The 27,971-nt window shown below is 44.2% G+C and overlaps 3 protein-coding genes across 4 annotated transcripts in view; all 3 read right to left on the bottom strand.

Moving 5' to 3' along the window:
• The window catches only part of COL9A3 (collagen type IX alpha 3 chain), a 34,060-nt gene extending 30,472 nt beyond the window's left edge, over window positions 1-3,588 (bottom strand). Inside the window, exons 1-2 of the mRNA XM_032705111.1 lie at window positions 3,381-3,588; window positions 2,128-2,205 (exon numbers count right to left, since the gene is read on the bottom strand). Of these exons, the coding sequence (XP_032561002.1) occupies window positions 2,128-2,205; window positions 3,381-3,446 (144 nt within the window). The 5' untranslated portion in view covers window positions 3,447-3,588. The remainder of the gene's footprint in view (window positions 1-2,127; window positions 2,206-3,380) is intronic.
• A 1,981-nt stretch (window positions 3,589-5,569) lies between these two features.
• Window positions 5,570-16,412, bottom strand: OGFR (opioid growth factor receptor). 2 transcript variants are annotated; one of them, XM_032704852.1, is made up of 9 exons: window positions 16,111-16,412; window positions 14,322-14,375; window positions 12,397-12,429; window positions 11,672-11,734; window positions 11,282-11,366; window positions 10,809-10,887; window positions 10,298-10,364; window positions 9,845-9,993; window positions 5,570-9,022 (listed from the first exon to the last, which is right to left on the bottom strand). In XM_032704852.1, exons 1-9 carry the CDS (start codon window positions 16,306-16,308, stop codon window positions 7,648-7,650), a joined length of 2,103 nt encoding a protein of 700 aa, XP_032560743.1. In that variant the 5' UTR covers window positions 16,309-16,412; the 3' UTR covers window positions 5,570-7,647. The 2 variants fall into 2 exon arrangements, with proteins under 2 accessions (XP_032560743.1, XP_032560744.1); XM_032704853.1 differs by lacking the exon at window positions 14,322-14,375.
• Window positions 16,413-17,507: 1,095 nt separating this feature from the next.
• Window positions 17,508-23,058, bottom strand: MRGBP (MRG domain binding protein). The gene is made up of 5 exons (XM_032704854.1): window positions 22,824-23,058; window positions 21,799-21,920; window positions 21,186-21,267; window positions 19,949-20,026; window positions 17,508-18,893 (listed from the first exon to the last, which is right to left on the bottom strand). Exons 1-5 carry the CDS (start codon window positions 23,041-23,043, stop codon window positions 18,703-18,705), a joined length of 693 nt encoding a protein of 230 aa, XP_032560745.1. The 5' UTR covers window positions 23,044-23,058; the 3' UTR covers window positions 17,508-18,702.
• Between the last annotated feature and the right edge of the window lie 4,913 nt (window positions 23,059-27,971).

The raw sequence follows: 27,971 nt of genomic DNA, 5'->3' as shown, positions 1-27,971 counted from the left end.
TCACCAAAAGAAAAGAAATAAAATAATGGTTTCACTCTGCAGTGGCACATTTGATGCTGCCACTCAGGATCCAGATGATCCTCTCCAAGCAGCACTAGGAAAATGCAGAGCAGTGTTGGATTTTTTTATACCATCATTTTTTTGGAGGGTACAGACAAAAAAGGGGCAACCCTTAAATGGGGAGGCTGTGTGACTGTGCTCAACACCAGCCACAGCCCTGTATCTCTTCTCCTATGCCTTTCCTGAAAGGACTCAGTGTCTTGTTGAATAACAGGAACCATCCTGGTGTCTGACCCTGGGAAGCCAGACCATCTCACATGAACAGGACACCTGACATCCTATATCCAAAGGAGGGATGGAGTTCAAGTCTGTTCAAATGTGAGAGTATTCCTTCACAGCCAAAACCCCAGGCTGAAACTGAGACTGCAGGACTTTGCACCTTAAGTACTTTACTCAGCTGTTTGATTTATTAGGACAACATTCTTCACATTAATTAGATATTATGCGGTTCTGTCCCACAGGGAGCCTTCCAAAGCTTTTGGTTGTGGATAAAATGGTGTAGGTTCACATGATCAGCATTTCCCAGGGCTCCTGTTTCCAAGAGCTATCGGAAGTGATGCTGGTGCTGTTCCAGAGTTGAAGTCCAAAATACTCTGTAGAAAGCAGGAACTGAAAAACTACGGGTTTCTTTCCAATTGCCTCTCTGCAAAAGTTGAAACTTGAAGTCAGAAGGGCTTCATCCTTCCCAAACTCTTGTTTTTCCCTCCGTACAGAATCATGCCAGCCTTTCCCAAAACTCACTGGCCACATGGATGCCCAGCTGCAGGGACTCCACAGGCTCACTGCTGTGAATGGGAACACGTGTCCTTTACCCTCTTCCAGGGCACCCCCTTAAGCCTTTTGTCACATCATGAAAAACAGTGGAAGCTGTCAAGGTACCAGCTCTGAACTTCTCATGCTACAAAACCAGAGTGAGATTCCCAGTAAAACAGCCTCTGTTAGCTGAAAGGACACTTGGAGGGACCGGCTGGAAATCAATGAGGTTCTCTCTTCAGACCAGCCTGGCTCACAGAACCACTGGGAAAGCTCACCACTGCAGACACAAACACTCCTTGTTCACCAGATTCCAGGGAACTCAAACATCTTTTTTTTTTTAAACCTCCTTATCCAAAAGAAAATGACCTGCATGGAATGAATAGATTTTTTTCAAGGTTGCTTAAAGGCCCAATTTCCATAAATGTACTTCAGACCAGCTTTAAAAACCCCTGAACTAATCCATTAGCAGCTCAGACAAGCACTACTCAGACTGGAAATCGAAGCAGAAACCCAGACTTTTGCATTTGATGTGGTCTTGTTGAAGGTCCCTCTGATGCTCATTTTATCCGCTTCCAACTACAGGGCACAAATCAGTCCTTATCCAACAGATATATGGAAACAGTATTTTTCATTTCTATGGAAACATCAATGACAATTAGCAGAACAAGCTTTTCTCCTCCATTAAGTCCTGGGGTAGGTGGTCTTCTACCTCCACGGGAGGTACTGAAAGGAGCTGCCTGCTGAGACAAAGGTTGTCCATTTCAGTTGCCTTTTGGGCCACTATAAACTCATGTCTGGCAACACACGAGCCAAATCCTGACATCTCTTGCGCCAAAATTAGGGATAACCATGCTGAAAATGTTGACATAAAATAAAAGAGCAGTGTCCAGTGCTGCATATTTGACTTTCTTGTAGCCTCTCTAAAAATGTGGATGCTCTGAGGCATCACATAAACCTCTCTCTGAACTACTGAACGTGCAGTAACCCCAGCACACACTGTACCCCTGCACTCAACCCTACACAGATCCTAACACCAAAAGAGAAATATTCTACTTTGCAGGCAGGGTCATGAACCCCTGAGCTCTCCCTTGAGAAGGGGATTTATCCTGAAAAGAACCTGAGGCCACTCAGCACCTCCACTCGCTGTTCTGGCTCTTGCAAAACGAGGTCTCTTATGAGGAGGCTGGTTCTCCAGGTCTGCCCAGCCCTGAAGGATGTCCAAAGAAGAACAAGAGCAGCTTCTCTGCTCTGTTTGGCTCTGCCTCTGCCCCACCCCTCACCCTGAGCCTGCCCCCACCGTGCATCACTCACATCAATGCCGTCCTTGCCAGACGGTCCAGGGGGTCCTCGTGGTCCAGGAGGGCCTTGTGGTCCTACTCTCTGAAGGGACTAGGGGAAAATGAGAGACAAGAGTTTATTTTTGCATCAGAAGAAACACATGGGCTGGATCTGAAAGCAACGGCCGAGTCCTACAGCTTAACCCTAAATCTTCACTGACCCTCCCTCCCTCAGGGCCCCCTGCCAGCCAGGGTGGGCTCAGAGCTGCTCTGCAAGGCTTTTTGGAAAACCTCTTTTGACTGGGCACATCCTCAGGGCTCCCCAGCTCATTTAACTGGTGGCTTATCCTGGGAATCAAAGCTGGTCGCTGGGCAGCAAATGGGTTTGGTCGTATGGTTCTCCCTGCCCACAGCACGTTCTGGTTTGGGCAGAGGGGGAAATGCAAAGCCCACAGAACATAGGGGCCAAGTGCTTGGGAGTAATAATTAATTTATAGTCCCAGGCTGATGGGGTGATGGAAAAGCCAGGCAGACACTAACGAAGACAGGAGGAGAAAGGGAAAGTCTCCTCTCTGAGCAGGATGCCGTTTGAAAATCTGGGATTTTGGAAAGGTGGGGAAAGGAAAAAAAAGTCCAATAAATGACTTCTGTATGGAGAGGGCTCCAGAGAGTAACTTGCTGTAGCTTTAGGGAACAAAGGTTTCATTGTAGAAGTAGCTCTGCTTGCAGCAGATGAGGGCAGCTCTGAATTCCCAAACCAGGCTGCAAAAATTCCTCACTAACAATGAAAAACCTCACCAAGGAGTCACTTCCCCACACAACAATATTAACACCAGACAGGGAAGTTTAATACAGCTCCACGTCCGAAGTGAATGGAGTTATATATCCTTCTTTATAAGTGTAAAACTTGAAAATTGATTGAAGGAATAAATAAGAGATTCTGATTCAAATAAAGACTCAGATCAGATCAGTCTCACTGAATACCTGTTACTTCAGTGTAAAAGAAAACTGTTTCTCTTACATTCACAGGTCTCCCCCTCTCCCAAGGCTTTGTCTCTCATAACTGCAGTCCTGAATAGGAAGACAACACTTTCATGGGAATATAAAGCAGTGGTTTTTACACCAACCCACACAGGTACAAACCCAGACGCACACTTTTAATAAACTTTAAACTAATAATCTGCCTATTGCCACATTTCACCCCACAGGCACAACATACACAGGTCACTCTCTTTTACCCTTGCAGGTTTTTTCCTTGAGCATTAAGACACAAATGAGGTTTCTCACCTGAGCTGATGCTGTGACTAAAAACTGACACAGGGAGAGGAGTCCAAGAGTGGAGAATCCGGCCATGGTGCCCAGGCTCTGCCTCTCTCAGTTCCTCCCGGGCAGCTAAACCCTTTCTCCTCCAGGGTCCAGCAGATCCCTCCTCCTCTTAGGTCTCAGCTTACAGAGCAGACTCCTTGCCTCCAGATAAACCTGTGGCTCCAGCTGGAGGGGCAGAGCTCGGGAGCAAGGCAAGAGGGGCTGAGCCTGAGGAGAGGAGGTTTCAGGAGGAGGTGGGAGAGGGAGGGGGAGCAGCAGGCAGCCAGAGCAGCTCCCATTCATGCCCTGCTGGGCAGCCCCAGGATGCAGCAAGCAGAGAGGAGCCTATGGAAGAGCTGGATTGGGAGACAATGACACAGGAGCAAAACTGGGCTGCTCCAGCTGGAGATGTAAAGCTGTTCCTGAGGTCTCACCCAGGGCATTTCTCAAAGCCCATCACCACCTCTGGGCTGGACAGGTAAAAAGCAACAGAGTGAGTTATTCAGTGCCTGAGGCCACCTAACTTCAGTAGAGACATTAATATACCTGTAATGAGTGCAAGATCACCACAGAGAAATGCCCTTACTGCTTCACGAGGTGCTTTGTTAGTTTGTTATTCACATCTCGTTTGGGTTTTTTTTAGAGTGATCTGAAGAACAACAAATGATTTCTTGGAAAAGTGATGAATCCTGATCAGAAAACAGATAGTCACAGACACATACAAGGAGGAAGGAAAAAAGAGAAACATTCTCAAAGCCACAGAAAATATCTGAAATATTGGAAGCAAGGAACAGGAGAACCATTCCCAGATAGGTGATCCCAAATGCCAACATATTCACGGAGATGTATCTTCTGTAAATAGCTTCATGCTTCCTTTTATCAATTAAAGACAATTTCATCCAAAGCAGGGCTTGGAAGTGGAGAAGAACAGAAGTGAAATGACACAGCTCACTCGGTTAAGAAGAAGAGAGCAGAAGTGGAAAAGCAAAGTTTAAGAAATGAAATAAATACCAGGTTTTGGTTTGGCATCCCTTGGCAGGAGGTTTGTGTGAGCACACAGTGTGTGTCTGTCCAGCTCCCCAGCAGTCAATATTCCACTAACCTTGAGAGGGGGATAAGGGACTCAGATTTACAAAATTCCTACAAGATTTTGTGGAACAGGCAGCTGGGGACAGAAAGGGACCGTGTGTCTGTATGGCTTCTGATGGCTTCAAAGTAACTGGAATGCTTTACTGGACACCACAAACCCCAGAGAGGGAGAGCAGTGCAGTCCCACAAGCTGCTTTGCACAGCTTGTGCCTCCTCCTCCACACAAGACCAACTGATGGCAGGACAGAAGGCAGAGGAGATCTAAATTCCTCGGCCACACCTCACTCAGAGTGAGCTTGGGCTTGGAGGGCTGCTGCACATGGAGTTTGCTGACCTTCAAGCCCAGCCTGTGGAACAAGAGGACACCCAGTTATCCTCTCATTCCACATCCCCAGGCAGAGGCAGCACAGCTGAAGGGACACAGTGACTCACAAAAATCATTTTACCACACAGACACCCCTGTACCTGTGTCCTGAAAAGACCCACTGGACTGAACCCCCATGGCCAGGCTGGGCAGGTGCTCTCCTGCCTGGAGCCCCAAGGGATGATTGAAGTGAAGCCCTTGTTTGCCCCACAGAGCATCAGGACACCTGTGGGAGGATGGCAGCACAAAGGCAAGTCAGGACCTACCAAAACATACTGAAACATGGGGACACCTCATCCCTGGGAGCATCCAAGGCCAGGCTGGATGGGGCTCTGAGCAGCCTGGTCTAGTGGAAGGTGTCTGAGGGTGGACTGAGATGAGCTTTAAGGCTTCTTCCAACCCAAACCATTCCATGATTCTATGATTTCCAAGTACATAATTAAATAAGAACCATTGCAGGGGGTTTGAGGGGTATCTTTATCCCACAGACATTCACTGGGCATATTTTAGAGCTGGAGGAAGACTGGGCATCACCTCCCCATGGAACAAGCAGCAAATGTGTCACATGGTGAGCCCAGCAGAGCTCTGCTTGGGAATGCTGGGCAGCCCCCTGCACCCACTTACTGGAGGGGACCACGAGACAGGAGGGGTGGGTGGTGGTGGGTAAATGATCACATCCTGCCCTCAAAGATGAAAAAAAAGTAAGTGGAAACTGGTATGCAATAAAGTCATGCTTTAATAGGGGAATTAACATAACAGACTCTGTGATACAACTCTGAGTGCTGGGAAACATCTTGTGAACTCACCACACACACCTACAGCCAAAACTCTAAACCAGGTATGAGAGGGAAGGGTTTGGTTTGAGCACTCACTCCAGGCTGGGGCTCACAGTGAAATCTCATTAAACACAAAACCAAACCACAACAAGATATATGATCTATGCCCCAACTGAGCACATATTCACAATGGAAATTTCATTAAATAAGAAAATTACTATAAATCTGTACAAAAGCCACAATTAACAATTCTTAGGAATCTCTTAGGAAAGAATTTTCACTCAACGTCTTCAAGTATTTGTATCTGTAGTTAAGTGTATTCTTATTGGCTATTTAACTCCACTTATTTATAAGAAGAAAAAAAAAAGTAATTTAAAAACATTAAAGCCTTTTTCCAGCACGTGTGTGACCACAAACATGAGATGCTGAGCTTGCAGACTTTTATTCCCACACACATGTATGTGGCATGCTGGCTCAGGACCTACAGTCTGGGAAGGCAAGTCACCCATCAAATTCCTTGAAAGATGAAGCTTCTTAAGAACTGTAGCAGAGAGAGGAAACACATTAACATTGCACAGGCTGCTGCATCAACCAAACAGCACCAAAGAACCCCAAAACCAAACCAAACAATCTGAGCAAACAGCAAGTCCAGACCTTCTGGCTGTTGGGAACGGTTTCCCCTCCTTCATGAAACGGGTCCCTGTTGTCAACTTTTAGGAGCTAAGCTGTTTAATGCTCTTTCAGACTCGGTGGAATATGGTGTAAGTCAGGCAGAACAGCTGACAGGCAGGTCAGGAACACTAATGCAGGCAAATAGCTGGCAAGGTCTGAAAGTGAATTCTTGAGGGCTGTAAATAAACGAACCAGACAAGCGTACCCCCTCCAATTAAAGCTTCAATTAACTGCCCCACAAAGCCCAGTGGTTTCCAGACATGCTGCACTCGGCCATGCCCTCACTGTCTGACATGCTGACCATTAATGGCAAACCAATCCTGCCCTAACTGGGAAATGGGTTGGATCTGACACATCTGACCTCACGCAATGGGCCTGCAGAAAGGAGCCCCACAGGCCACAGCAAATTATCAGCAAAGGCTGAAAAAAATGCAGTGGGAAAAATCTGTGCTGTTTTGGCAACTGAGAAAGGAAGGCCTTTGAACCAGTCATGGACACTGATATCTGTGGAAGACAATAAAAGTGGTGGGAAAACCTGGGGAAGAGCAGCTCTAGAGTTTTATGCAAAATCTGAAGGCTTTTCTCTTAGAAACTAGTAGACAACTCATATTCTTAACAACTCTAAGAACTACAAAGCAACCTCTGTGGGGATGAAGAGAACAAATTACTCAGCACTTTGCACCTCAGAACAGTATCTACACAAAGGTTCATACTGATCAGAGGTATGTTTGGTTATGCATTTTATCCCAGTCTAAAGCCAAACCTACTTTCTTTATAGAGGCAGCTGCACTCTGACATCATGTGAAATCCAGATACTCATCTATTTTAGGGAAACAGCACTTTTCCCAGGAAAAAAACTCCTGGACAGGTACAGCCTTTCAAAATAACAAACAGAAGTTACATGGTCATAGAAAGGCCTGGTAAACTAGGTCATGCTGTCTTACATTAAAAATCACGTATTTAATAAATACTTAACTATTTCAAACAAGGAAAGAGATTATTTTTCCTCTTCTCTTTCAGAAGGGACATACCAGAATCAAAGCAAAGTGCAAAAATCCCCGTTGCTCCAAGATAGCCCTGAACATCAGATAAAAACCAGGAACAGGACAAGGCCTGTCCATGAAGATGACTAAATTAAAGTTTTCCTCTTTAGGGTAACCAAGAGCTGGATCTCGGTGAAATTACTACAGATGATTAAAAAAAGCATGACAGAGTGAAAGTGAGACAGGGGCCAGCCTGGATCATCCCAAAGGAAGTTTATTTTTCCATGTACTTCTCTTATCCAAGCTGGCTCCCTGCAGCTGGGGCAGTGTCATCTCTGCTTGCTCGAGGACTCGCTGTGCTGCTCTCACTCTGCTGCTCCCTGCTCTCCACCAGGCTCTGCTGCATGCTCAGAGCTCTCAGCTTTTTGTGTTGCAAGCTCAGCACTGTCTTCTTCAGGACAAGTGGGTGTCGTGCTCTGCTCAAGACTCTCTGGAGCTTGTTTCTTGTCTGTGGGTTCTGCTTGCCCTTCTTCGTCTGCTTTTTCTGCCTTTTTCTGCTGTTCTACCCCATCTACCTCACTCTCACCCCCCAGGAGTGTGCTGTTGCAGTTGTGCTGATCACTCCTCACTGTGCCTTGATCTCCACTCAACTCACAGCCATCACTTCTTGGAGAAGTAGAGCCAGTCCTGGGGAGCCTGGAACCAGCCAGGGGTTTTACTGCCTCACCATCTGCATCACCACCACCCCCCTTCTCACTTCTCACTTCCACAGTTGCATTTTTCTCACTGACATTTTCTTTTTCAGCCTCAGACTCAGCAGATGGATTTACCTTGGCACTACAGGCTGAGGGCCCCATGTTCAGGTTTATGGCCAAGTTGACTGTTTTGGTTTTTGATGTTCTTTTATCGACTTTCCTCCGTTTCACGGCTGCATCAGTGGTCTCTGGCGCTGCTGAGCCTTTAGTGCTCTCATCATCATCTTTCAGTGCTTCCTGGTCCTCTTCTGCTTGTGAGGGTGGGCCTGAGGAGGGAATTTCTGCATTAATTGCACATTCTCCCAGATTATGGGAAATGTTTTCAATATCAGTAGAGCTTTTCAGCGATCCAACCTTTTCAGCATCTGCCATATGTGCATCCAGTTTTCTCTTCTTGCTCTCCTTTGTGCAGTCATTCTCTGCTGTACCCTGCACTTCTTCAGCCTCACTGTTTAAATCCTTCTCCTCCAGCTGGGCAGATGAAGCTTCCTTCCCCTCTTCATCATCTCCTCCCTTCAAAACACATTTGCTTATCTTCTCTTTTACATCTTCATCGCTCACTTCAGGCTGCAAGTTCACAGCATCTCCAGCTTTCTGTTCTGCCTCTGGAGACCGGTTCTGATCCTTTCCCACCGAACCACCACATTTTTTACCAGGAGTTTCCTGTCTATCTTCAGCCTTTTGGTGCAGCTGTGGCTTGGCAGAGCGGGGTCTGTACTTCTGGAGTTTCTCCTTTGGCCCCCACACGAAGTCTTCCTGAGGCTTGAAGTGTTGCCAAGCGTAGTGGACTAGTTCTCTCCTCCTCCGTTTGCTTCTGACGGTGAACAGGAAGTAATCCAAGGCACTTCTCTTGACATTTGGGAGCGTCCCCTTAACGAGAGTTTCTGTTAGGAAAAACTTTACCAAGTGCACCTGATGGCGTTCGTATCCCATCTCCCCCAGGCACTTCAGGATGCGAGTGATCCGCAGGTTGTTGTGGTTGAACCTGAACAGGAACAGACAAGCAAAGCTGTCAAGGGAAAGTCTCACAAGCCACTGTGAACCTCTGGGGTATCTGCAAAGTGTTTTGTCATTGACTGACTGTGATCTGTTAAAGACTATATTTGACAACGCAAATGGGAGCACAGGTGGGCTTTAAGTAGCTGCTGTGTGCCCTCAGCAGTACCTTCCTAAGCCCTTCCTGAGATGCTAAAATTCATCATCTCAACTGCTTGGAAAGGTTTTGGCTTTCTGAATCACCCACACTGAGTCAGACACACAAGTCCATGCAGCCTAACATCTTGTCCCTGACAGAGATCCTTCAGGGGAAGCCTGTAGTGTTAGGAACACAGGCATGCAGGGCTGCTGCCAAAAATTCATGTCTTAGGCTAGACATCGCTTTTTTTTGGCCTTTTTTATTTTAACACTTGACAATCTTCAAGTTATTTTCTCTTTTGTGACTATGCCCAGTCCTTTTAAGAGCCCTTCTTAATATCATCAGGGGTATGAGAATCAGAAGGAACATTATTATCTCTGCAACACCTGCAGTAATATGAAAACATCACATTTGCAGAGCACTTTTCAAATAAGGACTCAAAGCACTTTACACACACATTGAGGCAGTTTTATAAACAATCAGGGATGGAAATATTCCTATTTTGTAGTTTAACAGAATAAAAGCTAAAAGTACTCTCGCTAGATAACATGTTTATCAGCAAAAGTCTTCATTCCTCAAGGACCGAGGATTTCCTTGACTTGGACTTTTTTTTTTCCCCCCAAAGAAGTGCCTGGGTGCAGTATATGATCAATGGCATAAACTGAGACTTACCTGTTCAAGTTTTCAAATCTGTCAGCCCAGTTCTCTGCTCTCTTAAGTTCTCCAGTTTCTTTGTTGACCAGAATGATTCCATAAAATCTCAGCATGAGCTCATAAGCACGTACAAACCTTTCCATAACTTCCTTGGACCTCTTAAAGGCCTGAAAACAAGACAGAGCAATTAGTAAAAGGTGCAATTTCCTAATTACCTGCCCCAGTTTAAGTGGCACCTGAATTCTAAACAAGGTTTGACTGTGTCACTAAAGTATTTCATTTGCTGGTGGAGCTACTGGCAGCCACAAGACAGACAACTGCCTTACAGGGAGCTCCGTGCACACCAGGGACCCAAGGAAGCTAAAAATCCCACTCAACTTCAAATATAAGGCATTTAGGGAAAATCCTAACATACTTCAGAGCTCAAAAAAAAAAAAAAAAAAAAAAAAGACAAAAGCTTTCAATAAATACCTGGATTTCTTGACAGGTGAGTGGCCTGGCACGCCAGTTCATCCCGTGTTCACGTAAAGGGAACAGCCTGAAACAAAAGAAATTTTAATCCCAGATGAGCAAAGATGACATCCAACCACACAGGTACCTCTTGGAGACCTCACATCCCTACGGGCATAGAAGTAGTTTTACTATATGAGAAATAAATCCCTCCCATAAAAGCAGTGTCTACATCAATAACAGCAACACATTTTGCTTATGTGGATCTCTCTCCTTGCCCTAACTTTGTTCTGCAGGTGCTCAAAGGCATAACTGAGCTCTATTGCCACAGCTGCACTAGAAACCCAGGTCCTTCAGGACTTCCACTGCATTGCTTCCAGAAGAATACAACTCAATAAAGCTAAAGTGAACAAAGGTTTCATCAAGAGTGATGCTGGGCCTTTTATGAAGCTGTTTTCAGGAACACAGATACACCTGACACTTAAAAGAGGCACAACTAAAGAGAGGCACTCTGTTCCTGCAGACAGTTTACCACTGTATGTAAGAATGGTTTTCTTCCAGAATTTCATAGTCATCCCACCAACGTGAAAGCAGATCTTCGATAGGCACACCTGCAAGGAAAAGGAAAAGGTCAGGTAAGAAACCACACCAAATTAAAATTAAAGTTAGCCAATCACCCCAGGTGGCTCATTACCCAGACCCAGGTGCTTGCACACAGGCATTAGCTTCTCTAACTAGACAACCTGGTAAGCCAGAAAAATACCTTAGTTTTCCACCACCAAACAGAAAATGAAGGAAAATACAGCAGGAACAAGGAGGTTTTGAAATGGAAATGTTGATGGTTTTTTTGTTTGTTTTGTTCTGGGTGGTGTTTTTGTTTTGGTCGTGTGTTTTGTTTGTTTGGTTTGGTTTTTATTAGCTGTCCCACGTGGATGAAGCTGCTCTTTCACCAATTCAAGCAGCTACAGCAGATTGCATCAAACAGCCACCACACAACGTACTCACCCTGGGGCATAAAAGAAATCTCATTTTTATAAAAGCTTAAGTTCCACATCTCTTCTTCATCCTCATTTTCTGATTCTTTCAAACCCTGGAGGTGAGAACAAGAAATCAACAAGCAGCAATCTTTTCAAAGGCAATACTCACTTCAACGTTTCTCCTTGCTTTCCCTCACATTTCATAAACGTTCTCAAGCTAAATCCTCGAAATGTGTTTTGGGAAGTAACAGCTTGTTTCTGACGCACCCACATCATCCCTTCCCCCTCACAAATGAATCCTTCAAAGGTTCCGTAAATGTAAAGGTAAAAGGGTGTTCCAAATCTAGAAAGTGTTCCTAAAGGTAGGAAGGGACGAGGAGGAGCCCCAGGAGCTGGTTCCCCACCCCTGAGCACGTACTGGGTAGTGGTGTCTGTATCTCTGCATGTCTTTGGCTGCAGTGCAGTTGCGCCTCCAGTTGAACTGCGGAAAAGAGACACATCAGAGATTCACAATAAAGCCATTTTCTGCAAAAAAGAATCACCCACTGACTGAATTCAGCATCTCTCACATGTGCCCTGCACTCCCAGCACCCCCAGAACCAGCCAGACTGTTACTGTTGTCATTTCTCTGCATTCCTGACTTTGGACTAAAAGAAGTTCATGCCTTATCCTTTAACCAAAACACTTCTTTTCCCTTCTAGTCTTATCAATCAAGGTTTTAATTTTCATGCCTATCTTGTACCCCAGTTGGGTTTGCTTATGGAAATGGTCAGAACTAGCTGGAAATCCCAAACAGTAAAATGTCATTTTCCCCCCTTAACTAAAAGATTTTAAAAGAAGACATATCTCTGAGTTGCTATAAACCCTAGTGAAGAGAGAGGTCAGACTTTAAAATTGGAGAATTTAAGATGTAGAAATATCCCTGGAATTCAAGATTCTCATTCCCTGTAGACATTACTGAAATAAAAAGTTTTATTCATCTTTGCTTTATGCTCGAGATCAGCCTTGCTGATTAAGCATCATGCTGATCTAGACAGCAAACAACAACAGAGCTACATGGTCACATTAGATATTTATTTTATTGGACTTCTGTTCCAATCATCATCTTAATTATTACTCATTTTTCCATGTAACCAAACTTACCTGAGACTGCCGTGATGAATTCGAGCTTTGCTCCTACAAATAAAAAGCATTTCGTTGGAACATTCTGAAATCAAACTTCACTAATAAAATAAAAAATAGATACAAAATGAGAATACCCACAGCGGTGACTCACATGATCCCTATTAGTTGCCAAGTGACAGATTTATCTAGTTACAGCTGAATTCACTTTATATTATTCATAATTTAAATTGCTACAGAGAAAAACCTGTGGTGCCATACAATCAGGTGCCAGGTTCTCCTCACTACACAGATGTGCAAGATTAATTTCAAGTGTCACATTTAGACAGAAATCACAAAAGAACAGCTTCATCTGTTCCTCTGAAATTTGTGGAAATAGAAGTTGCAAGTATGACTTAGTTTAAAATGCATTTTAACTGAATTATATAGATTTTTACTTATCTATTTTTTGCAGTGGATTACTTCAGTGATAAGGGAATTTGTTACACTTCAAAGCAACACAGACAAGTTTAATCTTGCTGAGTGCTGAATCATCTTGTCCCAAACCATGAAAGCACTTAACAGTGTTGTGTCAATTTAGAACCACCAAAATGAACAAGACTGCTCATGAATAAAGGGGCCCCCAAAGCAAAGCACAGCACAGTCAGTTTGTTCAATGCCAGCTCACAGCAAGAACAAGAATGCTGGGAAATGGGGATGAGATGTGCAAACTCTTGCAAAATAAGCACTGTAAGGAACTTAGAAGAAAGAAGCATCAAAAACTCTCCCTAGTTATTTAATAACCTCATTTGGTATTTTGTAACCTCACTTGCACAGAGAAAAATAAAACCACTTCCTAATGAACAATGATCCTTGGTTCATTAATAATTGAGGCTGGAATGGGACTACATTTTTTTAACATCTTGTTGTAATGAAGTCACCCATTCACTTGCCCTGTTGACTGTTACAAGGAATTAACTAAAACATTGTTTTAATATAATCAATTATTAATATTCTATTTCCAGATATTCTTTACACTTAAGGTTCTAAAATAACATCCTTGGACGCAGTCAGGTGGGACAGGATAAAAGCAGACTGGCTCCCACCTTAGAAAATAACTGGTTTGCTGAAGAGCCAGTGTAGCCACAGAGCCAGATGCAATGCCATGGTGCAAGGGGCTGTAAGGCTTGTCCAGAAAGAAGCTAGATCCAGGAAAAGGCATTCTGGAGCCCAGCAACAAAGAGAACAAGATGAGGAAGCAAAGAGAGCAAAACTCAGCTTTGGTTCTCCAAGTAGGTGTTGCTTCTGGGTCTCTATAAAGTTCTATTTAAGCCACACAGGAACAGAACCTTCCCTTTCTTTCCAGGTAAGAAACACAAACTAAACAGCAAGGCTGAAACTCACAGGTATAAATCAATCCCCTTTATGTCTCACAGCACTGCCAGGAAACCTAAGTGGGTTTCACCCTCCAAACCTGGAGGCAGAACATGCATCAGTGTTCAAAGAGTGAGGGAAGCAGAGAACACAGCCAGGAGAGGGGAACACAAACAGGATTGGGCTGAGAAATCAGCTGGAAACCAGCTGTAACCAAAAGGGATGAAAGAAGGTGTGGATTCTGAACCAGGCACTGCAATGAGAAAGATGACAACCCCAGAAGAGGAATTGAAACATTTTGTTGACTGAAATTTAGGAGAAAGCAGAACTACGGGATTTGTTATTAAAACATGAACTTCGGGCATTATTGCAGCCTTTTTCTTCTTAAAATAAACATAAACCATAAAGTTTTCAAAGCTCACTCATAGAAGCTAAAGGCACTGCCAGGCAAAAGAGCTGGAAAGACGCACCTGCAGGAACCTCAGACTGTGAATACGGAGCAGTTACAGAGACAAGTGAAATGCAAAGATAAAAGTAGAATTTTAAGTTGATTTTGAAAGTGCACAGTGCAAATAATAATAAAAAACTCTAACCTCAGTACTGAATAAAAACACTAGCAGCTTCAGCCAGAAAGAATACCATCTAGACTGAGGGGAGAAGAATGAGAATTAGTGCAAAATAAGCAGAAGTAGGAACTAGTTTTGGAAACTGATTCATGCCTTTGACAGGCTGTAAAGGCACAAATGGATAGCAGAAGATTTACTGTTTCTTTGAACACTCATTCTCACTGCCCTTATAATTTTTCAAGGCACTGTCAGACAGAGGTAACTACACATTCATCACTGAAGGAAGAGCTCCTCTTGAAAAATGCAGAACAGTATTCCAGGGGCCATAAGTCTCAGGGACAACATCCTCCTTTGTAAGGCAAAGCTGGAAAAGTCCACCCACTGGAGTGAAAAAATGGTCCTTGCTTTTACAGTTGTCACAATCCAGAGCTGCTCTAAATAAAAAAAAAAACAAACACCTGAAGAACAAACACACGCAAACAGAATAACCTGAATGTTCTGGAGTTATTAAAACTTGTGAACTCCAGCCATGCACAAAACAAAGTTGACAGCATGCTCTCCAACACTGTAAAACACTTCAAAGGAAAACCCTGCCTCCTCCATTCAGTATTACAACTACTCCACCCAAAACACCTTTCCATGTGCACAGAGAATTTTTTTGTAAAGTGGTACTTTAATATCTTAATGCTTATTAAAAAAATAAAGCTTAATATTATACTCCTTTAAAAGTGTATTCATTGGATAGCTTTATCTACCTATTTATATTCTAAGAGAAGGGAAGAGTTGCTGAAATGAAAGTCAAGTGAAGAATTAGCTTCCTTTTCCCCAAAAGGGGAGGAGTCAAAGGACTGTAGTTTTGACTGACAGGAAATACTGAAAAAGAAACAGGTTTGCATTTACCAAAGCAATGCTGGAGAAGAAACTACTGACACTCAATGTCAAACTGAAAACCACTGATGCTAAAAACAGGGACCTCAGATAAGACTAAAAAGTTCCTTTTATTTCAACTAAACATTAAGGCACCAGGCACAGGTGTTCATGTTTTGCAGCACCTCACTCATAACTGCACACGTACCTCTAGTTTTTAAAACAGTGTGTATTTTGTTGTTTTCAGAGTTGCTCTAAACACGTTCCTTAGAAAATAAAACATGTCCAAAAGAAATCAAAAATTACAGCTCATTTTTAAAACTGAGTAGATTTTATGTGATGGCATTTTATTAATGGCATCAAAGAGCAGAAGGAAGGCCACCATACAAAGGCTGAAGATACCAACCAAAAACTTAAAAGCAAGGAGAACAATAATGCCATAATGTCACATCCATGCGGTGAACAGGCAGGTGACATACAGAAAACAGAACCTCTATTTATGGGACAAATACCCAGACCACAGGGAATGGTGGGGGAAAATATTAAAACCCAGTTCATGGGCAGTCTAACGGATATTAAGGGGCCGTGAAGTCACAGCATCCCTCTGCCATCCCCATCCCTGTCCCCTCTCCCGGAGGATTTGCTTCCTCGAGATGGGGACAAAGTACATGCCCAGGCAGCGCTGCCAGGGCAAAACCCCTTTGACTTGTAGTAAGTATTTCAAGCTGCCCCAGTTTTTCTTAGCAAATCAAGTACCTGACAGGGGAGGCCAAACGCGCTGAGAGCACAGAAGGCAGGAACAACATCACTCACACAGGTGAGCGCACCTGGGACAGCCCCGAGGGATGCGGCGGCTCCGCACGGGGGGAACAGGGGAAGGTGCTCCGGGAGAGAAGAGGGGAAGGGGGTCTCTCAGCCCATCCCGCGCCCCGGGGACCCCCGCACCCACCCGGCAGTCTCGCTCCTTGCCCGACCCCGGCTGCTCCCCCGCATCCTGCGGCTCCTCCCCGGCTGCCGCCTCCGCTCCCTCCGCTTCGCCTCCGCCGCCATCCTCCTCGTCCTCCTCTTCCTCTCCCTCCCAGGTGGAGTCGTAGTCCTCCGGCTTGCCCTCCTCCTCCCAGAACCGCTCCGAGTACGAGAAAGCCATGGAGCGCGGCGGGGAACGGAAAGAGAAAGCGAAAGGGACGGGCAAGGGACGGGGAAGGGCCGGCGGGGTCGCCGCCCGCCCGCGCGCACAAAGCACGGCCACGTGGGGGGGGGAACGGAAGCGCGCGCAGGCCCCGCCCCCTTCCTGCGCCCGCCCGCACCGGTCCCGGTGGCACCGGGAGCTTCCCTCCTTCCTCCGCCGGGATCCGGGAGCGCCGGCACCCGGGGATGGGGAGATGGTCATCCTGCTGGGAAATGAGCGAAAGAGCAATAGTCCCAAGGAAGCTGGGGAGCAAGGCAAAGCGCGGAGGCGCTGGGGTCATTTAAAGCATTTAAATTTACATTTACATTTGTCAATGCTCAACTTGACGTCCAAAAAATTCCTAAAAAAATCTGCGTTGCGGGACTGGGCGTGAAATCCCAAGTGGGCTTTCCCTGCTACGAGGTTGGCGCTGCGAGGTCGCACCAGTACACGTTGTTGTCGACACAATTCTCCTTTGAGCTATAAAAACATGTCACTGGTAGAGCAAACATTTTGGAAGGGCATCACCTGGATGAGCTGGATTTACACCCACAGGGCCGTGAGACTGGAGAGTTACAGAATCCGCACTTCACGGCCAAAACCTGCGTAGATCATGACAAAGTTTCTTAAGGGAATAGCAGAACTTAACAGAGACATTCATTCACGTTTGGGCACTCACTGGGTGACAGATCTGTAAGTGACGTGTGATTACAACCTCTAGGAACTTGATTGTACCAAATAAGTTGTTTTTCAACATTAAAATGGGGAGCTTCCTCACATAAGGTTATAAAAGGTCACTTCCCACCTGCTCAGAAAACCTCTGAGGCTCCTACAGCACCTCTCCCACAAACCAGAGCTCCAAGGAGCTCTCCAGTTGGTGGCATCTCACCAGACATTCTCCAAGGATTAAAGCACTGAATTCATGATAATTGTACCTTCTGGTAAATCCTCAAGTTTGGAAGCTTGCAGCAACTTATCTATTGTGTTCAGCAGGCCAGGATTTTTTATCAAATATCATCCAGAAATAAGAGGGTTCATACAAAGTTAGTAAAAAAAGCCAAACCTAAACCCCCAGGTAGGCACTTTGACCAATGCCACTAAAGGCACAAGGTACCTAAATAAGTTCCAAAATAAAATGGGCCAGATTTTAATCAAGTCACACAACAATTACCATTTAGTTAAAATAAAAACAAGTCAAATTTATTCTTGGTATAAAACAAGAGAAGAAAATAAGGCAGACAAGAACTTGGCTACGTACCTAGAATAAAAGCAAAAAGTAGTAGACTCCTAGTGCCTCACCTTGAAGGCAATACTGACAGATTAAGAAGTAATTCTTCCTTTTATTAACTGGTAGTAGTTAATATCATGAAACAAATTCAGTACCATTTCAACCTGCTTCATTCACCATGTAACAGGTGTTTGTTGACTGTGGTCCATCTTCTCACAGCACAAAAATATCAAATCTCAATATCCTAGCATATAAAAGATAAGCATTACAATGTCAGTAAGGTTCTTCAGCTGTAGAACAAAATGAACATTTTGGAAAACCAATTCCATTTACATCTACTAAAACTGCTTTAAAAAAATAAATAATTAAGTACAAACCCCACTGTTTTACACTAGTGTATTACAAATGGATGAAGCAACACCTCCAGGTTCATGCACAGCTCAACTGATCCCTTACAAAACAATGTGACATCTCCAGATATTTTATTTAGGACACTTATTAATTATTCTGGCTAGGGGCATTACAGTTTTCACTTCACTTATGGCATATAAACTTAGAAAGATTGAAAAATGTTACATCTCTAAGGGTCAAATGAGGTTCCTCCAGCCAACAGAGCGACAGAACACTTAAACTCAGTAGTTACCTGCATTTAAAAGAATTTTAGTTGTACTGAACCAACAAATTGAGACATTTGATACAAGTGCTATGTTTGCAGCAAGTGAAATGGCCAAAACATTACCCACAGATGGTCTGTGATATTCACAGACGGCAACAAAGGCAGAAAACACAATCCCAGATTTACAGGAATCGCCTTTGCTTTTGCTGATCCAAGGCCCCGTGTTGCACTGGGCACGGGTTTCATGAGCTGTGCTGCCACAGAGCGTGTTGCTGGTTGGGAATGCAGCCACTGGCACTGTTACATCCACTCTCCACATTCCCAGCCTGCTCCCCAGGCCCCCAGAAGGCAGCCAGGGAACACACCAGCCAAGAGTGTCTTGCGCGTATAAAGCCGACGTGCGGATTCTTCAAACGCCTGGCTCGGGCATCTTTTCCTTCCTCAAAGAGTTTCTGTAGCAACTATCCTGTGACTTGTTTTTGCTGTTCCCCCCTCCCATCCCAGAGTCTGTCACTCCTCTCTCACAGCTCTACGTCCTGCGGCGTTTGGCGGCGCTGGGACTGGAAGGGTTACTGTTTGCATTTAACACCTTCTCAGTGACTCTGTTGCGCTTCCTCTTATCAGATCCTTCTTTGGATCCAGAATCTGATGAAGTTTTCTCTTTCTCTTTGCTGCTTGGCTTTTCAGTTGCTTTTCCTAAAGTTCCAGAGGGTGCAAAAACTGAAATAGGATCAAAGTAATGATTCCAGATCAGAGTCACACACAAAGGCAAACAAGAGTGATATCAAATTTTCTTTATATTACATAAAACTTCTCAAAAACAATCAACTCTCAGCATATTTATCCACCATTAGGTATTACTTTCACTTCTAAAGGAAAAATCTTCTCTGAGAAAGGCACATCTTGCTTTTATTATTTGCTTTAAAGACAGGCATGTGTTTTCACAGGCTAAAAATCGAATTCATTAAGTGGAATTAAACAGCACTTAATATTAAAATACTTAATAGGAACACTTACAGAACATAGGACCAATCTATGGAATTTATAATCAGCAACGGTCATTACATTTGGTATCATAGGTAGATATTAAAACTGAACACCCAAAATGTGAAATTTAATATATTTTTAAATACATGTTTAGATCTTTTATTACAATCTTTAAACACCACTTATTCAGTGATATAAATATGATGAAATTATATAGTTAGCAGTTGGCTTGGTCTGTTAATGTAAATAGCAGGATCTCTACTGTTCACATCTGACTTGTTCTACAGCAAAGTGTTAGGAAAACAAGCCTTTTATTTAAAAGAAGCAAGATAATGAGAATAAAATAAAATAAAATAAACTCTGCCCGCCTTCCCATTTAAGTACACAATTTTACAATCTTTTTTGATTTATACACCCTATTTCCCCCATGACTACAAAGTTCCTTTCACAGAGTATTTAGGTTCAATAAAACTGGACCCAACTTTCTCTCGGAGATCCTCAGATTCCTTCAGACTCCCAGGGGTTTGTCAAGTACATATTAAACCAAAAAATCTCCAAAGCTGTACAACCTGCACAGATGAATTAGGAGCAAAGAAGAAATCTTTTCGATAAGCAACTGCTTACTCTGTGCATTCTTAAATTATTCTAATTCTTGGCATGAGCACATGCTGAGTCTGAGTACAAATCACAAAGTACACTGTATTTGGGATTTACATTTTAACATTAATTTCTCAGCGTTACAGTTGGTTTTTAATCTCGTATTACACAGTAGAGAGTTACAAAATTACCTTCTTCTGGACCTGCATGCGTTTCCAGCTCTTCTTTTAAAATTTCCTCTTTCACTTCTTCTTCCATCATTACTTTTCCTACAGAAAGGATTGTTAGCAATGGTTAGATGGGTTTAAAGAACCACATATTCATTGCAACATTCAGCAGTAATTTGGAAAAGCTCCTCTGGCAGATGCTTGAACTTCCTAACTCCTACCTTGGATAACAGCACCAACAAACACACATACAGCTAAACTTTCAAAATCCAGCTTTCACTGCCCAACCTGAGATTTCTGTCAAACTCCTGCATATTTCTATTAGATTAAACAATACAGACAGTTTTTTTCAAATCTCTCTCACTCATGATAAATCCACACAGTTATACACCAAGAAGGTAAAACCACAAAGAGATGATTTCACAGGGTAATGAAACCACTGTGAATCTATAAAAAAAGCCTCTAAACATTTCATATGGGTTTTGTTTTCAATCAATTTTAATGCAACTTCAGAAAAAAAAAAAATCTCATGAAAATCTATCACTGGGCATTAAAAACCGGTAATGCTTTTAAAAACAAGACAGATGAACCATATGAAAAAACAATAATAGCCTAAAAATGAGATAGTTATTTCAGCAGAAGGTACAGCCCATGGCCAAAAGCAAGCTTCTGCTGCTACTGAAACTGCAGCTTTTCAGTAAGTATACCCCTGTACATTTTAAAATGTGCAGATCATCTATTTTACCAAAGGTATGGTCTGATATAATACTACAACCATCTCAACAAGGTGCAGAAACCCCACAATAAGCTAAAAATCACCTTTGAAGGAACCACATTTTGCCTTCATTCTGCAAACTGGTATCAGCGAAGCAAAGCTGGATTTAAACAGTACAAATGGAACCTGTTTGTGCTACATTAGCATCCCATCTACTTCATATTTAAGAATTTGAGAAATTCTGTGTGGAACCCGACCAAAGGTGTCTCTTTCCTGCAATGGTCAATCACAAAGGCTGGTAACAAGGATATGAACAGCACAAGAACTAGGATCCTTTCCTTGACAGTTCCTTCAGTCAGTTGATTAAAAATTCAGGAGATAAACTTGTATCTGTTTAACGCTCCCTTTTCCCACTGCACCAAACACACCAGTCTGAAAGAACGGCCTTGGATCAACATCTTACACTCTTTCTTGGGGAGAGTTTTGTTAAACATTCTGGGATGAGATCAGAGTAACCAAGAAGCAGAGACTGCTGTCACATCTTACCTTCTCTCACTTCTTGAATCATTTCATCAGGAAGAGCAAAATTCTTCTCTATGTTAGGGAATGGAAGAATCTCGGATTCATGCTTAGAAAGAAAAGAATGGTCTCTGTGAGTCACTTGTAAAAATTTTAATTGGAATTTAGAAATGCAATCTCCAGTTCTGTTTTACATGCAATTAGTAGCTAAATAATTCTTATCAAGACAGTTCAGATGTTAGACAACCAGGAGGCTCCTGATGTCAAACTAATTACTAAAGTCAAGCTACCCAAGGTCATGATTTAGGACCATTTGAGATCATTTCTGGAACCCAAACATGGCAATTTCTTAAGTAAACACACTGTAACTTTTTCATTTGACACTTATATATCTAGGTAAACATTTGCTGGATCAGCGTTTAGGCAAACAAAAAACAAACAAAACCCCCCCACAAGCCAGTGCAGGTTTTATTGTCTCCCACCTAATCTACATCTATTCAGGGAAAACCCCATCAACCCAAAGAATGACATGTAATTCTCAGTATGATAAAAAAGTACAAAAGACCCAGTGATTTTGGTCTATCAAAACTTCTGAACTCTACGAAATAACCACGTGGCTGCATCAACCCTTTATACTCACAAGAGCTTGCATATCATACATGGTGCTCAGATGGTCCCAAATCACCTTGGATGAAATCTGCCGTCCGATATTCTGGCTGAATTTATCCCGGATGCAAATCATGTGGAAATGGCGATTCACACCTGGGGGGGAAGAACTCAGTGCAGTTTTATTTATGCCAACTAGATAGATTTCAGTACATAAATTTATTTATTTATTTATGACACCATTAAAAAGTGTTGTGTTGTTACAAGGAATCCAGACATTACAGGAGAGACAGGTGGCACCTGGGCAGGCTGATCCTTCACCCTACACTGCAGATGCTATTCCAGAGGGGGCTGAGGGTGCTCCAGACACACAGCCAGAGCTTTTAGAAGGGCTGTGTAAGAAACAAGTGGAGGAACGTCTCCCGAGTGCTGTGTCCAGTTCTGGGCTTCTCAGTACAGGAGGGACAGGTTGCTCCTGGAGCACATCCAGCGGAGGGGAATTAAGGGACTGGAGCATCGCTCTCAGGAGAAAACGCAGAGGGAGCAGAGCCTGTTCAGCCTCCACAAGAAACGACTGAGAGGGGACCTCGTCAATGTGTATAAATATCTAAAGACAGGGTGCCAAGAAGATGGAACCAGGCCCTGCTCGGTGTAACGGGCAGGCACGCACAGGCAGTTCCATCTGAACAGAAGAACTCCTTTACTGTGAGCACTGGAACAGGTCTTCACGGAGCGGGTGTGGAGCCTCCCTCACTGGAGACATCCCAGAGCATTTTTGGGCGCAATCCCGTGCCTTGTGCTCTGGGACGGCCCCTTTCTGTGTGACCCGCTCGGCGGTTCAGTGCAGGCGGGAGGCAGCAGGTCCCTGATGGACGGGGGGCCGGTCCAGGCCCAGCCCGGGCGGCTCAGCGGGCAGGGAGGGCCCGCCGCTCCCTCCCTCCCTCCCTCCCCATCGGCCCCGCCGCAGCCCCGGGACCCCCGGGAGCCTCTCGGAGCCCCCCGCCCGCCGCTCTCCCCTCCCCGGCTCCCGCCGCTCCCGAGGCCGCGGCCCGCGCTCACCTACGGGCTTGTGGCCCAGCATGGCGTGGAACAGGCAGACCTCCACCTCCGGGCTCCACACCACCGCCGCCTCCTCGGCCGGAGCGCCGGGCTCCGGCCCGGCCGCCGCCGCCGCCGCGGCTGCAACAGCGGCAGCGACCGCCGCGGCCGCCCCGGGCCCGGCCGCGGGCAGCGGCGGCTTCTCCACGGCGGCGGCCGAGCCGCCCTCCGCCTCGCTCATCGCCGCGCCGAGCCCGCAGCGGCTCCTGCCGGCCGGGAGGGGGCAAAGAGCCGGCTGGGACCGCGCCGGGGGCGGGGGAGGTTCGGGGGTTCCCTCGGGCTCGGAGCGGTTTCTCTGCGGGGCGTGCGCTGGGCTCGCAGCGCCGGAGGGCACCGGGAGCCAGCGCTGAGGGACGGGGCCGGAGCGGGACCGCCCGGCACAGCCTCGTGGGCCTCTGGGGGAAGTGCCTTATGGACCCCTAGGAAAAGTCTTCTGGACCTCTGGGAAGGGCCCTATGGACCTCTGGGAAGGGCCTTATGGACTTCTGGGAATAGCCTTATGAACCTCTGAGCGTTCCTTATGGACCTCCGAGGAGTTCTTTATGGACCTCCGGGAATTTCTTTATGGACCTCCGGGAATTTCTTTATGGACCTCTGGGAATAGCCTTAAGGACCTGTGGGAAGAGCCTTATGGACCGCTGTCCTGTCTCAGGGTCTCTAGGGACAGTTCTGGAGGCAGCACCGCCGCCATCCCAATGGGCTCCACAGGGATGTTCTGCTGATTTTGGGGTCCCCAGGGCTGGGGTGGCAGCACTGCGGGGTCACAGCAGGGCTGAGGGTCAGCCCTGATGCCCAGGAACCCTCCGTCAACCCAGTGCTCACCCTCCTGGCCCGGGAAGTCTTGGCCAGTCCAGCGTTTGCCCTTTGGGCCCGTCTTCCTCCAGCCCAAGGAGCTGCCACGCTGGAAGGTTGCACTGCAGTCCTCCCCAGACAGTCCCTCCTTGTCACAACAGGATTGTTCTGTATGAAATATCAGCCTGACATTGATGTTTTACAAATAACCACGCCTGGCTTGGTTGCAAAACTCAGAACCCACCAGCTTTGCCAATCATTTAAGGCGTAAAAAAAAATTTTGTTTGGGAAGAAAGAATATGTATCATTCCCTCAGAGATAAGGGGGTTTTGCCTTGTTAGGTATAATTAGACACACAGGCATGAAACGGGACTGCTGTTGCTTAGGTGATCAGGTTTTCCGATTGCTCACTCCTCACTTGAAGATTTAATCCATTTTGTGACATCAAAAATATTTCAATAGCAAATAGCAATGACACCATATGCAAAGAACAACTGTTCTGAGTGAATAATAAAACAGTGGGGACAAACATTCACAAGCTGAGACATTAATGCAAATTATCCAAATAATAGAAAGCAGGAAGGGCAAGATGCAATTTTCTGAAACTGAACTTTGTGTACCTTTCGATACCCAAAGGGTTAACTTGACTTGTATCATTGTTTTGGGCTTGATGTAGTGCTTATACCCTGAACAGGTTAATCTAACATTAAATAAACATTTGAAATTAGTTAAACCCTAAACCTCATGTGTAAAGCCTTGCTAAGTTTGGTAGTGTGAACCCTGGATATAAATCTTCCTTTCCAGCAGGGTTCAGACTGTCCTCTTGGAATGGAAAGAAGCCTGTGACTCTAGTCTGGCTTAGATGCTGGTGAAATTTTCCAGGAATAGCTTTCTGTGAGAGCTCCAGAGTGACAGCTATCTTACTGAAATGACTTCTCTGCATCAAGACTACAGGAATCTCCAGAAATATTCTTTCTGCCTGCTGTCATCAGTGCTGTACCTATGCCCTGGTTGTGCTGAACTTGCCTTTACAGAGCCCAGGCTTCACACTTCTTTCCTCATTTCGAGCCAAAATTACCTATCAGTGGGATTTTGCCAATCTCAAATGCAAGTATACATGTTTTTACAGTTAAATCCAGCCCTAAATCTCAGACCTGGTTAATCTTTATCCAGTCTATGCTGCTCTCTACTCTTCAGCTGGTACTGAGGGAAAGGGTTATGATTTCCTGTGATGGCTGCACAGCAGAAGGAAATGAGTTCCTGAACAACTAAATTCCTGTTTTTGTGCATGTTTCTAGGCACAGAAAAATGAAGGAAGAGAGAAAAGCAAATAAATTGCAGAGTATAAAAATTGTTCCTCTGTTGAATAGTTTTCAAAGTTTCGCAGGAATAATTTTTTATTATTTTTAAGTCTGTGTGAGACACTGAGCTTCAGCACTCTCATCTGTCACATTATGCTCCTACTTAAAGACATCAAGAGGGAATAACTGTGTCAGCTCAGATAGTAATTTTTATATCACTAAGTTCTAATGACAGTACATGAAAAATGTGAAAAAAACCTGTGGCTACCTCTGAAAGTATAACAGCATCTGAAAATAATTCAGTTCAGTAGAATAATGTTAATTCAGCAGGAAGAGTATATGTATAAACTGGCTGCTATTTTGTTTCAATCACAAATAATTATATTTCCCTCTATCTAAATTCCCTTGTCACTTCACTGCCTCTAGCAAACATATGGAAGTCTATAATAATGCCACATACAGCCTCCACCTGGATTCGGACCAGAGTTTAATTTTCCCCTCATTAAATTTTAGCTTTTTTTTTTTTTTTTTTTTTCACTTGGTGAACAGATTTTTCAGATTCAGAAAAATTTACAACCCTCTTGTTCAAGTTTAAATCTCACTTTTGGGTTTAAGCAGATTCCAGCTAAGACATGCATCATTTTGTTCCTCTCTTTTTCTTCCCCCTCTTTCAGCCTTGGAAACCTCACTGCCTGTTGTATCACCTGAGGGTGCTCAACCCTGTCCCCCAACCAGAAAATGATCTGATATTTTGTAAGATATTGCAACAACTGAGAAATCTGCCTGGCATTTGGCATTCTCTCTAGAAGTGTTGGATTTCTGGGATAAGCAATATGGCTACGACTATTTCTGTCATTATTTTAGAACACCATGTGCTAGTGCCCTTAACAAAGCAACAGTTTCAGTCCAAGTCCTGGATAATTTTTGGTATGCCTCATGAATGTTTGTAAAAGAATATCTTCTGGTTCCTTTTTCATTAATCCCAGTTTTTTAACCTTTGCTGGGGGGTGGGTGGGGGGTGTTAGTGCATCTTTGATATAGAATCTGATAGGATTTTTCTTGCATAGGTAAGAAGTACATGCAGAATACATATCTGGGGCCCCTTCCTGCACCAAATTACTCTCAGGTCCATAAATCCTCCTACAAAATAGGTAATCTCAGTACCTTGGCATATTTCAGTCTTTCCAAACATAATGTCCTTTGTGACCCATGAGGACCTCTTGAAAAAAGGAATTCTGATCTGATTTGTGAGCTTTAGCCATACTATAAAAATCCCTTTTTTTCAGTGTGAAATCTGTGGGAAGTTTTGCTTTAACAAGGAGTTGTCCAACAGTTGGTGCTTGATCATTTTGGATATCTTTTAATAAATTAATGGAGATACTTTGCTATAGAGATGGTTTTCTCCCCGTTAAACCTGTCAAGGAGGAATAACCAAAAAGATAAAGCTGTTCATTGTTAAAGTCTTATCACACAGCCTCTTTCAGTGCTTGGCAAGGTGATACTTCTCACCTTTCTGCCTTTCTTCCCACCTTTTTTCTCACCAAAAAGGTGATTATATTAAACAAGTTTATACAATTATATTAAACAAGAGAGTCGAATGGAGAATTCCCTCTCAAGATCTGCCTTGCATGGCTTCTTACAGGTGCAAAATGTGGAGTTTAAATCAAATTAAGGGTGAAGCAACAGGGCTGAGGGCAGCAGCTGTCAGACAGGAGATCCATCCTGTTTGCTCAGACATATGTTCTCGAACTGAACTTTTCCCTTGTGATCCGTTGTGCCCATTCTCCCAGCGGAGAGAGGCTTCATGTTAGGAGGGCATCAGATGGCAAACCTTAGAAAAATTGACTGAAACAGTGCAAATAATTATCTCTAAGCACGCACAGAGGTTTGTTACTGCTGCTGTTATGCTTTAAAATATCCCAGTGCAGAGTGAGGGAAAAAAAAGCCATCTTAATGAGTTTACAGTTTAATAAATCCATCATATTCCAGGCTTACAGGGAAGCATAAAGAAGAGCCAGTGGATTTAGAATGAACCAGTTCAAGGTGAGCACAAGAATCAGTTCCTGAATCCCTGGCTGTCCCAAGCCAACATCAGAAGACCAGAGCATGGTGTACTGAAGGTGATTTTTATTGATAGTACCTGAGTGTCTGCCAAACTAAAGTCACACCAGCCCAGCATAAATCTGGAAGGAATTCCCTTCCTTGGCAGTTTTAGTTTTGTGACTGGGATTGTTCAGATCAACCTTTTCTTCTCTGGGGCATTTTTAAAAATTTATATTTCAAGTTAAAAATACTGCTTCTTAAGATCAAAAAAAAGCACCAGCATGAACAGAAGGAGAAGCACTAAACCTGCCCAGCTGACATTAAAATGACAGTTACACTCAGGCTCTCGCTGTGGCGGAGGGTGGCAGCAGATTTTCATGAAGCACATGCACTCCTTTAAACACATAAACCTCGACAGAACCAGGTTTGGGAGATCCTGCTAGGATCCTTTTTTTTTTTTTTTTGCATTTGCATTTCAGTTTTGACTACCTGAGGGTATTCACAAGTACCTTTCAGCAGCAGCAGCAGCAGCATCTAGGCTGCAACACGTAGGTGATGTTTAAGGCTGTTTCCTAGGCTGGATCCTAAGCAGAGCAAAGGATGTGTTAGGGACAAACTACAGCCACAGCCAGGCAATGCTGCTGGCACAGACAGCTGTGAAAAGAACAGGTTAGTTTGAAATTAGGGTTGCAATGATGATGTCAGCTGCACCGGCCAGGCCTAAGCCAAGTAACTTGTCAAAGGATGCCTGAATTTGTCTGGTTTGTAGACATATGTCTCTAGATTCAGTTTGTCTCTGAAACAAGAGTCCACAAAGTGCAACTAACAGGATCTTTTTTCCTCAACAGTCATAGAAATCAGTCCTGTCCTGTCTCCTGTTTTGTTTTACAAACACTTCTGTTCTGATTCCAGATTTACAGAGCTGTGTAATTCTGTCTTTATCCTGATGGGCAAAGAATATAATTACTCAAAG

Source organism: Chiroxiphia lanceolata, chromosome 17 (assembly GCF_009829145.1).
Source record: "Chiroxiphia lanceolata isolate bChiLan1 chromosome 17, bChiLan1.pri, whole genome shotgun sequence".
Lineage (NCBI taxonomy): Eukaryota > Metazoa > Chordata > Aves > Passeriformes > Pipridae > Chiroxiphia > Chiroxiphia lanceolata.
The sequence above is the reverse complement of the archived record's forward strand: the minus strand, read 5'-3'. Positions and strand labels throughout refer to the sequence as shown.